This window comes from Mytilus trossulus, chromosome 7 (assembly GCF_036588685.1).
Source record: "Mytilus trossulus isolate FHL-02 chromosome 7, PNRI_Mtr1.1.1.hap1, whole genome shotgun sequence".
Taxonomy (NCBI): Eukaryota; Metazoa; Mollusca; class Bivalvia; order Mytilida; family Mytilidae; genus Mytilus; species Mytilus trossulus.
In genome coordinates, this window is record NC_086379.1 from 11,499,565 (window position 1) to 11,514,530 (window position 14,966).

Here is a 14,966-nt window from a genome sequence, read left to right on the forward strand (position 1 = left end):
AGAAGCGTTAAAAAGCGACAAGAAGCGTCAAAATTATAATTATAGCGACAAGAAGCGTTAAGAATAATAATTATAGCGACAAGAAGACTATTTAGCGACAAGAAACATTTTTTTTTTAATAGTAAATTGATATTTTTTTTAATATATTGCCGATAGATGAAGAAATTAAAGGTATGTGAGGAAAAAAGGGATTGTGTAGTTTATATTAACGATGGCCCCCAGGCGCGTGTTCCTGGTTTTATTGCTACAAAACTATTAAACACCTTCAACTTTGTACACACCTCAGAAAAAAAAAAAGTAAAAACATAAAAATACTGAACTCCGAGGAAAATTCAAATGGGAAAGTCCAAAATCAAAAGTCCAAACACATCAAACGAATGGATAACATCAGTCATATTCCTGACTTGGTACAGGCATTTTCTAATGTAGAAAATGGTGGATTGAACCTGGTTTTATAGCTAGCTAATCCTCTCACTTGTATGACAGTCGCATAAAATTTCATTACATTGGCAACGATTCATGAACAAAACAAACATACTCAATGAGTAAAAATGTCAAAAATAGGGAAATAGGGGTACAGCAGTCAATATTGTGTTAATTTTCTTTTCCTCTTGTTTTATTTCACAGGGGCGGATGCAGGAATTTTCGAAAAGGGGGGGGGGTGCTAACCCAGGGTAAAGGGGGGGTGCAAAACACCTGATACAAATGAATTGATCGGCAAAAATAAAGGGGGGGGTGCGCACCCCCGGAACCCCCCCCTCTGGATCCGCCACTGATTTCAGTTCTATGTATTTCACAATTTGTATTTTCTGCAAGTTTATTATATATATTGTACAAAGAGAGCTTTTAAAAACAAATTATAAGATAAATATATTCCAATGCACACGTAAAAGTAACATCATAATACGACAGGGTAAACGTAATACTTGCTGTTAAACATAATAATTTATAAAATATCAAGTAAATAAGTGTTTCATTTTTTTTCTATCAATATTAATTTTCTTGTCGCTGAAATTGTTTTCTTTTGCATATTCTTTTAATATTTATTTGGAATAAGCAAGAATTTGTATAGTTATCTAACTATACAAATCCTTGGAATAAGTAATTTTAATTTTAAAAAAAGTATGTTTTCTTGTCGCTAAATAGTTTCTTGTCCGAAAATAATTCTTCTTGTCGCTAATATTCTTCTTGTCGCTAATTAGTGAAACCGAAAGATACAAATAGCTTCGTTACATTCCCCGGACAAAGTTTTTGCTCTCACAACGAAATCTTTTCTGTTTTCGTAAAAGATAAACAGTTTTTGTAAGAAGATACTTGACACTTTTTTAAAAGCACACAAAATTTTAAAAAATTCAGATGAACTTTGTTAGCAGGATAGACAGACATGTTCGCATTACAATCATAACATAGATGTACACTAAAATAACGATCTGCTATTTCATTTTTGTCATAATTTCTATACCATCTGAAAAATAGACTGACAAAATAATAATGAATTATACACATACATATAGGGACTTGGCCTGTTATTGTCTATGTCAATTGAACAGTGTACAGTCCTTCAAAAATAGTTGAATTGTTTGAGGATACACGTTGTTTAACTTGAACATCATTCAAGTACATGTATAATCAGTTTTGATAATGCACAGGTGTTTGTTTCTAACCATGGGAAGGTCAAACATCCATACATAATAGAATATAAATGAAGGTTGTAATCAGTGATATTGTTTGCCTTAAATTAGTGGAGAATAAAGGCTTTTCCCCCTGGAAAAGAATCCCAATTTGAAATTATTTCCAAAAAAACTTTTTTCCCAAACAGTGCAGTCTCAATAGAAATTGTGCATGAATTCAAACTGAAAAACTCTCATTTAAACAATTTTACTTGCCTAAAATGACTATATGTGCACATTTGATGGTCTGATGTCATGAATGTATTTATGTATTATCACTGACAAAATGGGGTCTCATTTTTTTTGCATTTGATGAAAATGACGCATATTTTTCCAATAAAAAGTGTAGAGGTAGTTATGAAAAAAGCAAACAATATCACTGTGAAATGGGGGTACCTACAGGACGAATAATGGTAAAAATCTTACCAAATCACGTGAACAGTAATTTTTGGTGTATGACGATTAAATGTATACTTTTTAAACAATAAAACATTGACTGATTTTGACATACATGTGCATAATGTTATTTTTTTCTCCAAAAAATGACGGTTAAGATAATTATTTAAGACCTCTGACAAATCACAATAAGGATATTATGATGAATTACGATTAAATTTTAACCAATAATGTTAGCCGAAAATGACTATTTGACGCCTGACGTTAAAGGGCATTACTACCCTCTTAAATAGTAGACCTTCCCACTGAATGAATAAGAAGTGTTAGTAACTAACCAATTTAGCCAAAAGCAATTATTAAAAAAGTTTTCTTTGAGACTACATGCATATTTTTTTTATACATTTTGCCATCAAATATGCATATCTTTCAACATAACAAAATCTACAGATACCTCCACTAATGTCAACCTTAAAAAAGTAGCCATTAAAATATGCAACAATCATCAAATGCTTTTAATATGTAGCTCATTTCATTTGGTTTCTAGCTAGATATTGGTATACATGATAAGCATATAAAGTAATGTTAATTTGAAAAATTTCCAATACTGTGGATGTATGTAACATGTGTAACAAGTCTTTTTTTTTTATCAGAAACTTAGTTAGGACAGATATCTATGACATACATTTTTTGTTCATGACATAAACATGATGAATGAAATTGAGTATAAAAACATTAAATTAACATATATTTGTAAGTTATTTTTCATTTGCATTCTGTTACAGTTATAATGGATCTTGGTTTAGAATTTGATGATGAAGATTTTAAATCAAAGAAAGAGAATGAAAATGATAAGAAGAAATCCTACAATGCAAAAGTTTGTAATGAATTTGTAAGTTCTGATATCATGTTTATTGGTCTAAACGTTAACCTGTATCTTGAATCAAAAGAGTTAATATTGCATCACAATCAATTGAAATAGATATTTGGAGTTTCTGTCATTTTGTAAGTTTAGTCTAAATAGATGTTTTTCACATGACATGCTGTAATACAGATTAAGGGTTTGATAAAACCTTTGCAACCATGACTGGTATCATAATCATGATCATTTCATCAGGGAATGCTGACACAACAAGATTATCAAGTTGTTTAAATTCGCATATTGATATCATAAAATATCAGCTGGGAGTGACAATATGAAGCTTTTTGTAGAGTGAGCGCAGCTAATGATATAAAAAAGGCTTCATATTGAACAATTATATTTTACAATTTGCAGACAATTAGATAATTGATTTATTGGGTTGTATTTGCTTATTCTGTATGATACACATGATACAAGTGTTTTCTTTGTTTTACCAGCCACCCAGAAAATCACATGATAAGTTCAGGTTAATATATATGATGTCTTAGTCAACGTATATGACATCATAAAACTGGACAAGCTGTGATATATTATTCTATTAAGAGCTGTGCAGAGTGATACAAATCAGAGGACGACTAATAAAGCTTTATTTTGACTGAATGTATTGCACATACAACACATTCAGTTTACATGCATTTACTGTTCAGTAAATGAATTATTTATAAATATAAAAAAATCTTATTTACCTAATATGACCCTGTTTCATATTTTTAGTGGTACAAAACAGAAACACCAGAACCAGATAATGCTGGCCATGTTTACAAATTCAGGGGAGATAATTTATACCATCAGAAACAGTACACAGAGGCAATAGACTCCTACAAAGAAGGACTAGGTACGTGTATTTTGATTCCATTGGATTCAGAAATTCCTAGGTATTCTAGTCTGGAATATTTAAGGAATGACTGTAATATTTTTTCTGTCTAGTATGAAGAAATAAGCAGGTTATTTAACAATGCACCACATTTTTTATGTTATTTCGAATAGAAAGAAAAAATATTACAGTCATTTCTTATAATTTAATTCTAAATTCCATTTTAAACCGTAGAAAACCATGAAAAAATGTTGATGACGTCACGGTCACATGACTAAATTATGTCTATGGGCTCATAACCAAATAACGTCAGCCAAACAGAAGATGTGTTACATTCAAAATTAAATTATTACGAAATATTACATGATCAGGATGATTAAGCTGTTTGAAATATCAACTTTTAATTACGATTCCTAGGATAATTATTTTTTTCTAAAATTGAAAGTTAAATATACTGTATTATTTTTATACGACCACAAATTTTGAAAAAATTTTCGTCGTATATTGCTATCACGTTGGCGTCGTCGTTGTCGTCCTCGTCCGAATACTTTTAGTTTTCGCACTCTAACTTTAGTAAAAGTGAATATAAATCTATAAAATTTTATCACAAGGTTTATGACCACAAAAGGAAGGTTGGTATTGATTTTGGGAGTTTTGGTCCCAACATATTAGGAATTAGGGGCCAAAAAGGTCCCAAATAAGCATTTTCTTGGTTTTCGCACTATAACTTTAGCTTAAGTTAATAGAAATCTATGAAATTTTGACACAAGGTTTATGACCACAAAAGAAAGGTTGGGATTGATTTTGGGAGTTTTGGTTTCAATAGTGTAGGAATAAGGGGCCAAAAAAGGGCCCAAATAAGCATTATTCTTGGTTTTCGCACAATAACTTTAGTTTAAGTAAATAGAAAATAATGAAATTTAAACACAATGTTTATGACCACAAAAGGAAGGTTGGTATTGATTTTGGGAGTTTAGGTCCCAACAGTTTAGGAATTAGGGGCCAAAAAGGGACCCAAATAAGCATTTTTCTTGGTTTTCGCACCATAACTTTAGTATAAGTAAATAGAAATCTATGAAATTTAAACACAAGGTTTATGACCATAAAAGGAAGGTTGGTAATGATTTTGGGAGTTTTGGTCCCAACAGTTTAGGAATAAGGGGCCCAAAGGGTCCAAAATTAAACTTTGTTTGATTTCATCAAAATTGAATAATTGGGGTTCTTTGATATGCCGAATCTAACTGTGTATGTAGATTTTTAACTTTTGGTCCCGTTTTCAAATTGGTCTACATTAAGGTCCAAAGGGTCCAAAATTAAACTTCGTTTGATTTTGACAAAAAATTAATCGGTTGGGTTCTTTGATATGCTGAATCTAAAAATGTACTTAGATTCTTGATTATCGGCCCAGTTTTCAAGTTGGTCCAAATCGGGGTCCAAAATTAAACTTTGTTTGATTTCATCAAAAATTCAATAAATGGGGTTCTTTGATATGCCAAATCTAACTGTGTATGTAGATTCCTCATTTTTGGTCTTGTTTTCAAATTGGTCTACATTAAAGTCCAAAGGGTTCAAAATTAAACTTAGTTTGATTTTAACAAAAATTGAAATCTTAGGGTTCTTTGATATGCTGAATCCAAACATGTACTTAGATTTTTGATTCTGGGCCCAGTTTTCAAGTTGGTCCAAATCAGGATCTAAAATTATTATATTAAGTTTTGTGCAATAGCAAGTCTTTTCAATTGCACAGTATTGCGCAATGGTAAGAAATATCTTATTGCAAAATATTGTGAAATAGCAATTTTGTTTTTAATTAGAGTTATCTTTCTTTGTCCAGAATAGTAAGCAAGAAATATCTAATTGTAAGAATTTTTTTTATTTGGAGTTATCTTTCTTTGTCCAGAATCAACTTAAATCTTTGTTATATATACAATATACAATGTATATTCACTTTTTACTACCAACTGATAAATTAAAATAATCTTTACCATTCAGTGATAACAAGCAGTTTTTTTACATCTTAATATTTTATGATGTATTTAAATGAGTAGTAATTGTTGCAAACTCCATTAGAAATTTTAATTGAGATTAGTTTTGGAATAAGGGAAAGGGGGATGTGATTAAAAAAATTGGGTTCAATTTTCTCATTTGAAATTTCATAAATAAAAAGAAAATTTCTTCAAACATTTTTTTTGAGAGGAATAATATTCAACAGCATAGTGAATTGCTCTAAGAGAAAACAAAAATTTTAATTTCATTAGAACACATTCATTCTGTGTCAGAAACCTATGCTGTGTCAACTATTTAATCACAATCCAAATTTAGAGCTGAATCCAGCTTGAATGTTGTGTCCATACTTGCCCCAACCGTTCAGGGTTCAACCTCTGCGGTCGTATAAAGCTACACCCTGCGGAGCATCTGGTTATAGCATACATTCCATATGTACTTTTTATTAAGGTTGGTAAAGTTCAAGATTAAATTTCTTAAAGTTTTTTTTGAGAAATGTAGATGTTCAAAATAACTGACAAACTAAACATATCCAGTTAAGAAAGACCATGCATTCACTAAGATTATTAGGATCTGTGATATCTCCCTTTAAACCAGCTCACTCCTTTGGAGACCCAAATGGTCAAACTTGTTTGTACAACCTACAAAATAGGATTGATTCAGTTGTTGATAATGCTATCGTTAACTTATTACTCAACTGTCTTTGCAGTTTGGATGGAGTGGGGGATCCAGGGTGGGGGTTTGGATGGTTGGAACCCCCAGGGATGGGTCATTTAATTTTTGTCTGTATTTTTTAAAGACATGCAAAATGATTAAATGGATGGAATTATGATGAGAAAGAAAAAAACCTTATTGTAATGGGCTATTTACAGATGAGCTTATTGTGTAAAAGGATTTTTATAAACAAGATTTTTCGCAATCTGACTATTTTTCTATTTGAAAACACAAACCCAACTGTTGTTTCTGGTTATGGTTTCAAATATTAAGCAACACTTTAAAAGCTATGAAACAATATTCATATTATCCATAATAATAATAATACATATATCGGTTTACAGAATATACAAGCATAAAATATCAATTTTAATATTTTTCTGTAAAATTTTGGTAGTCGCTATGAACTGATATACCGGTAATAGCCATCACATGCTTAAAGTTGGTACGTTTAAGTATTGGTAATTAGGGCCCCGCCAAAGGCGGGTCGCCCTATAATGATCAGTTTGTCCGTCCGTCTGTCCGTCCGTCCGTAACACTTTCGTGTCCGCTCCATATCTAGAGAACCATTATGATTTCATACTTAATACTTAATATGATTATTAACCAACACCAGAGGGTGTGTCATGTTGTATGTACAACTTCCTAGGTCAAAGGTCAAGGTCAAAAACTTTGGTTTCAGTTGACAACCCCTTGTCCTGTGGTGAAGATCGTGTCCGCTCCATATCTAGATAACCATTATGAGTTCAAAGTTTATACTTGACATCCATTTTAACAACCACCAGAGGGTGTGTCATGATGTATGTACAACTTCCTAGGTTAAAGGTCAAGGTCAAAAACTTTGGTTTTCGAGTTGACAACCCCGTGTCCTGTGGTGAAGATCGTGTCCGCTCCATATCTAGATAACCGTTATGATTTCAAAGTTTATACTTGACATCCATTTTAACCACCACCAGAGGGTGTGTCATGATGTATGTACAACTTCCTAGGTCAAAGGTCAACGTCAAAAAATCTTTGGTTTCAGTGGACAACCATGTGTCCTGTGGTGAAGATTGTGTCCGCTCTATATCTTGAGAACCGTTATGATTTCAAATATTATACTTGACATCCATTTTGAGCAACACCACAGGGTGTGTCATGATGTATGTACCACTTCCTAGGTCAAATGTCTGTCTGTCTGTCTGTCCATCGCTAACAAATTTGATTCACACTGTATTTTGAGAGGAGTTGTTATTATTCAATACTTTATACCTGACAAACATTTTCAACTTAACATATATATTAACCAACACCAGAGAATGTGTCATAATGTATGCATCCTAGGTGTAAGGTCAGTCTGTCGGTCTGTCTATCCGTTCGTTGTTCTTAACAAATTGTGTACGCTCTACCTCTCGAGAACCGTTAATATATCAAACTTTATACTTGGTGGGTCATAATATATTGAAGGCATAACTCAAAAATATGTGACAAATATCAATTGGGCAGCAACTTAAAACATATTGTTCAAACATCAATCCATATATCCAGAAGTCACCTTAGAGTAGTCAACAATGAGTTCACATCATGCAGTCATATCACTATTATACTATGAAAGTAAGATGAGAATATTTATCAGTTTTAAATTAAAATCTTAGATCAAAATCACACATGAGACTATGTAATAACTTCAAATAATGCTTCATATCAGATTATCCATGCAACTTATTTACCCCACGTTATTGACAGCGGGGCCCACAGAGATGGCTCCCATCTCAATGATATCTAGTTTCTTCTAGGTCAAATCATTATATTACAGGAGTTATTTACTATCAGATTATTTTTTTCAGATAGCTTACCATTAAATAGTAAAACATTAAGACAAGACATTTCTGAGTGTTTGGCAAGGTGTTATCTTCATACAGAGAAATATGCTGAAGCTTTGGATATAGCTCAACAATTGGTAAGATTATTGTACACCATCTTATTTTACCAAGCAATATCATTTTGTGAGTTCCACTTGTTTAAAAATAATGCAAAAAAGATTTGTTGCAAACATGTCCTATTTTGAATTAAGAAATTGCTGTTTACATTTATTATTTGGATTGTTGTAAAATGGTCACAAATGAGCAGGAAATGGTAGTGTATGCCCTTATATTTTTACAGTTAGGGCTTTTTTGCTTATGAGAGAGCTGTCTACTTAGTATATTATCATGATTAATGATCTATTTCTTATACTGTTTTTTTTTTTCATTTTGGTCTCTTGTGGACAGTTGTCTCATTGGCAATCATACCACATCTTCTTTTTTTATACTGTCCACACTGTCTAATATGTTTATGGTCTATCGATGACCATACAATTTGTTTTCAAAGAATGGGTTATAACTCATTTTATTTATTTTTGATGACTAAGGAATTCCAATTTAGGATTTTTTATTTCAATATTAAATCATTAAACAATGAAAGTTATGGAATGAGATTAATCAAGTTCTCTAATTCTTTGTCAATTTATCCCTTTCTGCACCAATTGTATAAAAAAAATTTAATCAAGTTGTGGTTCTTTTGATCGCAGTACTTCATTGGTTAAAGTCTGATTATTACGTCGAATTTCCTTGCTCTCCTCTGCAATTCCTATTGTGATGGCATGAAAAAAGGTGACCATGCCTGATGACGTCACATAGAAAGAACACATCTTTTTGCAGATCATTCAAAAAGAAAGGAATAAGTTTGCCTGCATAATGTTAGAAAATCTTTAGAGAAACAGATTCCACCACCAAATCTCGTGTAAAACGATATTTATGCACTCTCAACAGTTAAATTTTAAATATTTAAAACGCTAGGGCAAGCCTCACGTTTTAAATTTGAAAATTTAACTGTCTCGAGTGGATAAATATCTTATTACACTCGATGCAGTGGTAGAATCTATATTTATTAGATGCAATGATATATGTCATTAAATGAGATAAATCAATTCATAAGATGACATAAGTCAAGTTATAAGATGAGATAAGCCAAGTCATTTTAGAAATGAGATAAATAAACCTTGGGTAAAATGAGATGTGGATATTAATTATAATCTTTATGTTTCAGGTGTCTGATGCCAAATCTCCTGACCAAATCATGCAAACAAATTTACTATTAAGTCAAATACAGGTAGAGATGAAAGATACTGAAGGTATGTCATACAGTTTTAATCTTTTGGTCACAATAATACGCATGTATCTGTCAAAAAACTATTATCTTATTTTACATGTTAAACACATGCTAAATATCCATGTTTCTTTGTTGATTGTGACAATTGATAAAATTACGGCTACAAAACACAATGATTATCTGCCATATCATGGATATTTAAATATGTGCTAAATATCCATGCTTCTTTGTTGATTGTGACAGTTAATAAAACTACGGCTACAAAATACTACAAATAATTATCTGCCATAATTTCACATCATCAAAGACGGAGAGAAAACAAATTGACGATTAAGCGATAAAGATATGTAAAAAAAAAATAATTTGGGCACATAATACTTAGTTTATTATATAAATAGCATTAGTTCAAAAATTGGATAAATGTTATTTTTCACCAGTCACTGGTTTCACATGACTTTTTTAAAAATTGATATGTGTTAAATGTAGAAAAGTTTCAATTTCTTTAATATTTTGTAATAAGTCAGTTGTTTATTTTAGGCAAAAACTATTCCCGGAATGAAACAAAAAATTTAATGAGTGCTTCATTATAACTTGAACCGCGGTTACTATTTTGTATATTTGTCAACATGTGAGTATTAATCTTTTTTCAGGATTAGAAGAAAGTTTGAAGCTCTTGCTTACAATGCATCCTTTTACCTACAGTTTATGGATAAAATTAGGTCACTGCTACCAAACTAGGATTGAACAAAATAATCACAGCAGCTTAGAATATCTCAGGATGAAAAGATTGTCTTGTGTTATCAGAACCAGGTATACATATTTCTGACTGTAAAGTTTAAATTCAAAAGCAAATTTTTTTTTTTAAAGAATAGGCCAAAAAGATGTACATTATTCAAAAACACACATTTTTTAGCAAGCTATGAATTTTTTTTCAATAGATATAAGAAGATGTGAGTGTCCAATGATTCAACTCACCATCCAAGTCACAATTTGTAAACGTAAACCATTATAGGTCAAAGTACGATCTTTAATGTTGAGCTTTGGCTCACACCAAACAGCAATCTATAGAGGGCCCCAAAAATGACAAGTTTAAAACCATTCAAAAATGTTATCAGACAGTATTTTAATGCATATATTTACTTTGATATTTTCTGTCTGTAATAGTAGAGTTTATTTTCTAGTTATTATGTTTCAGGTTGCTACTGATTAATATATTAAGAAATTCTAGTTCATTTTTCAAAGCAAAACTGATGAAGATACTGAATGAGGTAGCTATATTGTTTTTATGCCCCACCTACGATAGTAGAGGGGCATTATGTTTTCTGGTCTGTGCGTCTGTTATTCCGTCCGTTCATTCGTCCATCTGTTCGTCTGTTAGTTCGTCCGTCTGTCCCGCTTCAGGTTAAAGTTTTGGGTCCACTGAACATAGAAAATAAGATTGCGAGTGGGGCATTCATGTACCGGGGACACATTCTTGCTTAAATACACTTAAGGAATATTTTATGTTTAGAACTATGATATATCATCCGAACAATGCAATTTACCCCATTTACCCATTCACCCCATAAATGACATATTATAGAAATGAACATAAAGTTTTAACAATCAGCTACAGGTTTATGATATGCTCTAAATGACATAAAAACAGAACAAAAATGTAAAAATAGTTTATACACTATATATAATCATTAATATTCCTTCAAAGATTTAGGAAGTGAGATGTATTTTTCGTTTATCAGAGTTTTTTTTTTACTTTGTAATCGATGAAACTGCCTCAGATTTGATCACTGAATGACAAATATTTATATACTGTAAATTCAAAAATTATTGCGTGCAGTTATTATTGCGATTATGTCATTTTAAACTTAAATGCGATTTTGAGAAAAGTCCTGCTTAATTCAGATAAAATATTACAAATGCGAGTTTTAATTAGTGCGTTGACAACTCTGATGCATTCTTCGCAATAATAAAAACCTCGCAATAATTTCTGAATTTACAGTATATTTTTTTTTTTAAATAATAGAAATAAGCTTCTAAATATTTTTTTTGATTACACTATGCTGTTATGAAATGGAATGGGATATTAAACATTTATGAAGAAAGAATCTTTTAATTTATTGGAAGCAATCATTTTGCATGTACATATGTATTTCATGGTGTGGTATTAAATACTCTCCATCAGACCATCTCAGGGGCGGATCCAGGATTTCCAGTTAGGGGGGGGCGTTTATTTTTTTGGAGTTTTTTTTTTGTAAAATTATTGAAATATTCTTGAAAAGGGGTAAAATGTATATATCTCGAACTATTGTGCGGTAAAATGAGCGAGAAATTAAAGTTTCAAGCTGAAACCGCTTTAATCCACACCTGACAACAATCTACACATAGACGGGCGAACAGACGGACACTAAATGTGAGACGAGACAGATCACAATTGCTCACTGGCATGACCAATATATTTTGCAAACAAAACTTTCTACTTTTACCAGCGATTTTTAATTGTCCTTTCATTATACCTGTTTTTTCACTTTTTTGATTTTCGGAGGTTGTGCCAGACATTACTGTGTTCGGCCACAATAAAACAACTAAAATCAGAATAAGATGCATTTACGAAGTTATCTTTATTTTCTTGGGATTTCAAGCATGTAATACGGTACAGAATTCGGCCAAATATTTTGGTTTACAAGTGAGAAACAAATATAGACACAGAGATACAAATTAATAAACTAACCTTTCGCTTGAAACAGTATTTCTATCTTTCATTACCGATATTATGAAAGAATCTCACCTGCCGACTGTTTAAGTTTTCTTGACCGTGTCATGATGAAATTGTGAAAGGGATGTTTTGGAACTTCGAGTATCAAAGAAATTGATTATAAAAACGGGAAATACAATGTTACATTTGTATTTACTGTAACTGCTTAAACCTATTGTATTTGTCATCGAGCGCAGCTCCGCGTTTGAAAACTTCCTTTGAAATAATTTATAGAACTTCAATAAACTGAAAAGCGAAGGTCAGTTCGTTAGTTATCATGTTGATTCTGTTAAACTGACTGTTTTTTATATACTTTGAATGTTAAATAGATGGAATGGTCTCTTCTGATACTAATATGTTGAGGCCAACCCATGCTTTGCAAATTTTAGGGGGGGGCGCACGCCCGTCACGCCCCCGCCTAAATCCGCCCCTGCATCTCACCTTATATTTTTATAGAAACAGAGGTACTTTCCCATATAAACTTGAAGATTTTTAATTTAAATTTTAATTTGATTGCTTACTTTTAGACAGAAAGGCAGCAAGCAGAATTTGACGTACCTGAACATATTATATCCACAGCTTCAAAGGTAAATTATAGCAACAAAAACATTCTTATTTTGTGTCTGTCTTAAAAAAAAAACAGGTTTTGTTTTGTCAAATTTAAAAATTTTGAAACTTAAAACTTGAAAATGGGAGATAACTTATTATGTAAACTTTATTTTTGTGGTCTGTGTGATCTCACAGTTATTTTACTGATTGCAAGTAAACCAACCCTTTTAAGTTTTTGTAAAATATCTATTACAAAGGTTGAAATGATACAAACATTGCATACATTTAAGATATTCTGGTCTGTCCTGTCATTAACAAAAAAAATGGTAAAAAGAAATTGGGACACATGTCTGACAGTTGAAAATTTTCTGAGCCAATTTGATAATGTTTATATTTACAACTACTTTCAGAAAAATAGTGATTGAAATAAATAAAGTATCAACACATACATTTATGCTGTATCATATTTATGTTTGCTAGAAGAAAATCCAGGTGGTCCTTTATGTCAGTTTAAGGGCCGCAGCAGTCATTCATATAAGATATAAGAATATGTTGTAAAATTGCCATTGAGACAACTCATCACCAGAGACAAAATGATATAAAAATTTACAACTATAGGTCTTATACAAATCGTATATGTGTCATATTGTCACGAAGAAATACTGTAAATATAAAAAAGAAGATGTGGTATGATTACCAATGAGACAACTCTCCACAAGAGAACAAAAGGACACAGAAATTAACAACTATAGGTCACCCTACGGCCTTTGACAATGAGCAATGCCCATAACGCATATTCAGCTATAAAAGGCCTCAAAATGACAATGTACAATAATTCAAACAAGAAAACTAATAGCCTTATTAAAATAAAAAAATGAACAAAAAACAAATATATAACACAACACGACAACCACTGAATTACAGGCTCCTGACTTGGAACAGGCACATACATACATTTATGTGGTGTGGTTGAACATGTTAATAGGATCCCAAACCCCCCTAACCTTGGACAGTTAGATATAACAGTACAACATAAGAACAAACTATAAATATCAGTTGAAAAAGGATGAACTCATCAGATGGACAAACAAAATTTGTGTGACACATTTACAGTATTTATAAAATTTATAATGGTTTTTTTTCAGTACTTGAAAGAAGATTTATGTCAAAATCAGGAGGAGGAGGAGGAGGAAGAGGATGACAGAGATGAAAGTCAAACAGGGGATATAGATCAACCGGTAGGTACTTATTCTTAGTCGAGGGACATTTATTCAAAAAGTGGTTTCTATTTTACAAGAATTTTTTTTCGCTCCTGACATTAAAAAAAATGACAGATATATAAAAAAAAAAATATGATTTTTATGCAAGTGAGAGGTTAAGCTAGCTATAATACCAGGTTTATTCCACCGTTTCCTACATAAGGAAATAGGAATATGACAGTTGTTTTCCATTTGTTTGATGTGTTTGAGCTTTTTGTTATGTCATTTAATATGCAATTAAAACGTCTTTGGTGATATTTTTTCTCTTAATTTTAGGTTATGATTCAGAAAGGGGATGTTAGTTTTGATCAAAGATGGTTTTCCTGGATACAGAAAGAAGGATTAACTTAATAAGTTTAAAATGCAAAATAAAGTGAAAAAAAAATTATTTTCATACTAGTTTTTATGTCCCACCCGAGGGCTTAAAAGGATTTTTAGTCTGTGTGTTCTTTATCTGTTTATTTGTCTGTACATTTGTCTGTCTGTTCATCTGTCTGTCCCACTTCAGGTTATTAAAGTTAGTGTTCAAGGTAGTTTCTGATGAAGTTGAATTGTTTTACATTGTCTTATCAGGGCCTTTTATAGCTGACTATATGCGGTATGGGCTTTGCTCATTCTTGAAGGCCGTACGGTGACCTATAATTGTTAATGTTTGTGTCATTTTGGTCATTTGTGGATAGTTGTCTCATTGGCAATCGTACCACATCTTCTTTTTTATATTGAAGTCCAATCAACTTGAAACTTAGTAAACATGTTCTGT

General features: G+C 31.6%; 1 protein-coding gene across 1 annotated transcript; it reads left to right on the top strand.

Moving 5' to 3' along the window:
• Positions 1 to 1,217: 1,217 nt before the first annotated feature.
• LOC134724636 (uncharacterized protein C8orf76 homolog) lies at positions 1,218 to 14,603 on the top strand. The gene is made up of 10 exons (XM_063587777.1): positions 1,218 to 1,302; positions 2,849 to 2,955; positions 3,700 to 3,820; positions 8,344 to 8,456; positions 9,584 to 9,668; positions 10,297 to 10,456; positions 10,842 to 10,914; positions 12,926 to 12,985; positions 14,093 to 14,185; positions 14,483 to 14,603. Exons 2-10 carry the CDS (start codon positions 2,854 to 2,856, stop codon positions 14,555 to 14,557), a joined length of 882 nt encoding a protein of 293 aa, XP_063443847.1. The 5' UTR covers positions 1,218 to 1,302; positions 2,849 to 2,853; the 3' UTR covers positions 14,558 to 14,603.
• The last annotated feature ends 363 nt before the right edge of the window (positions 14,604 to 14,966 follow it).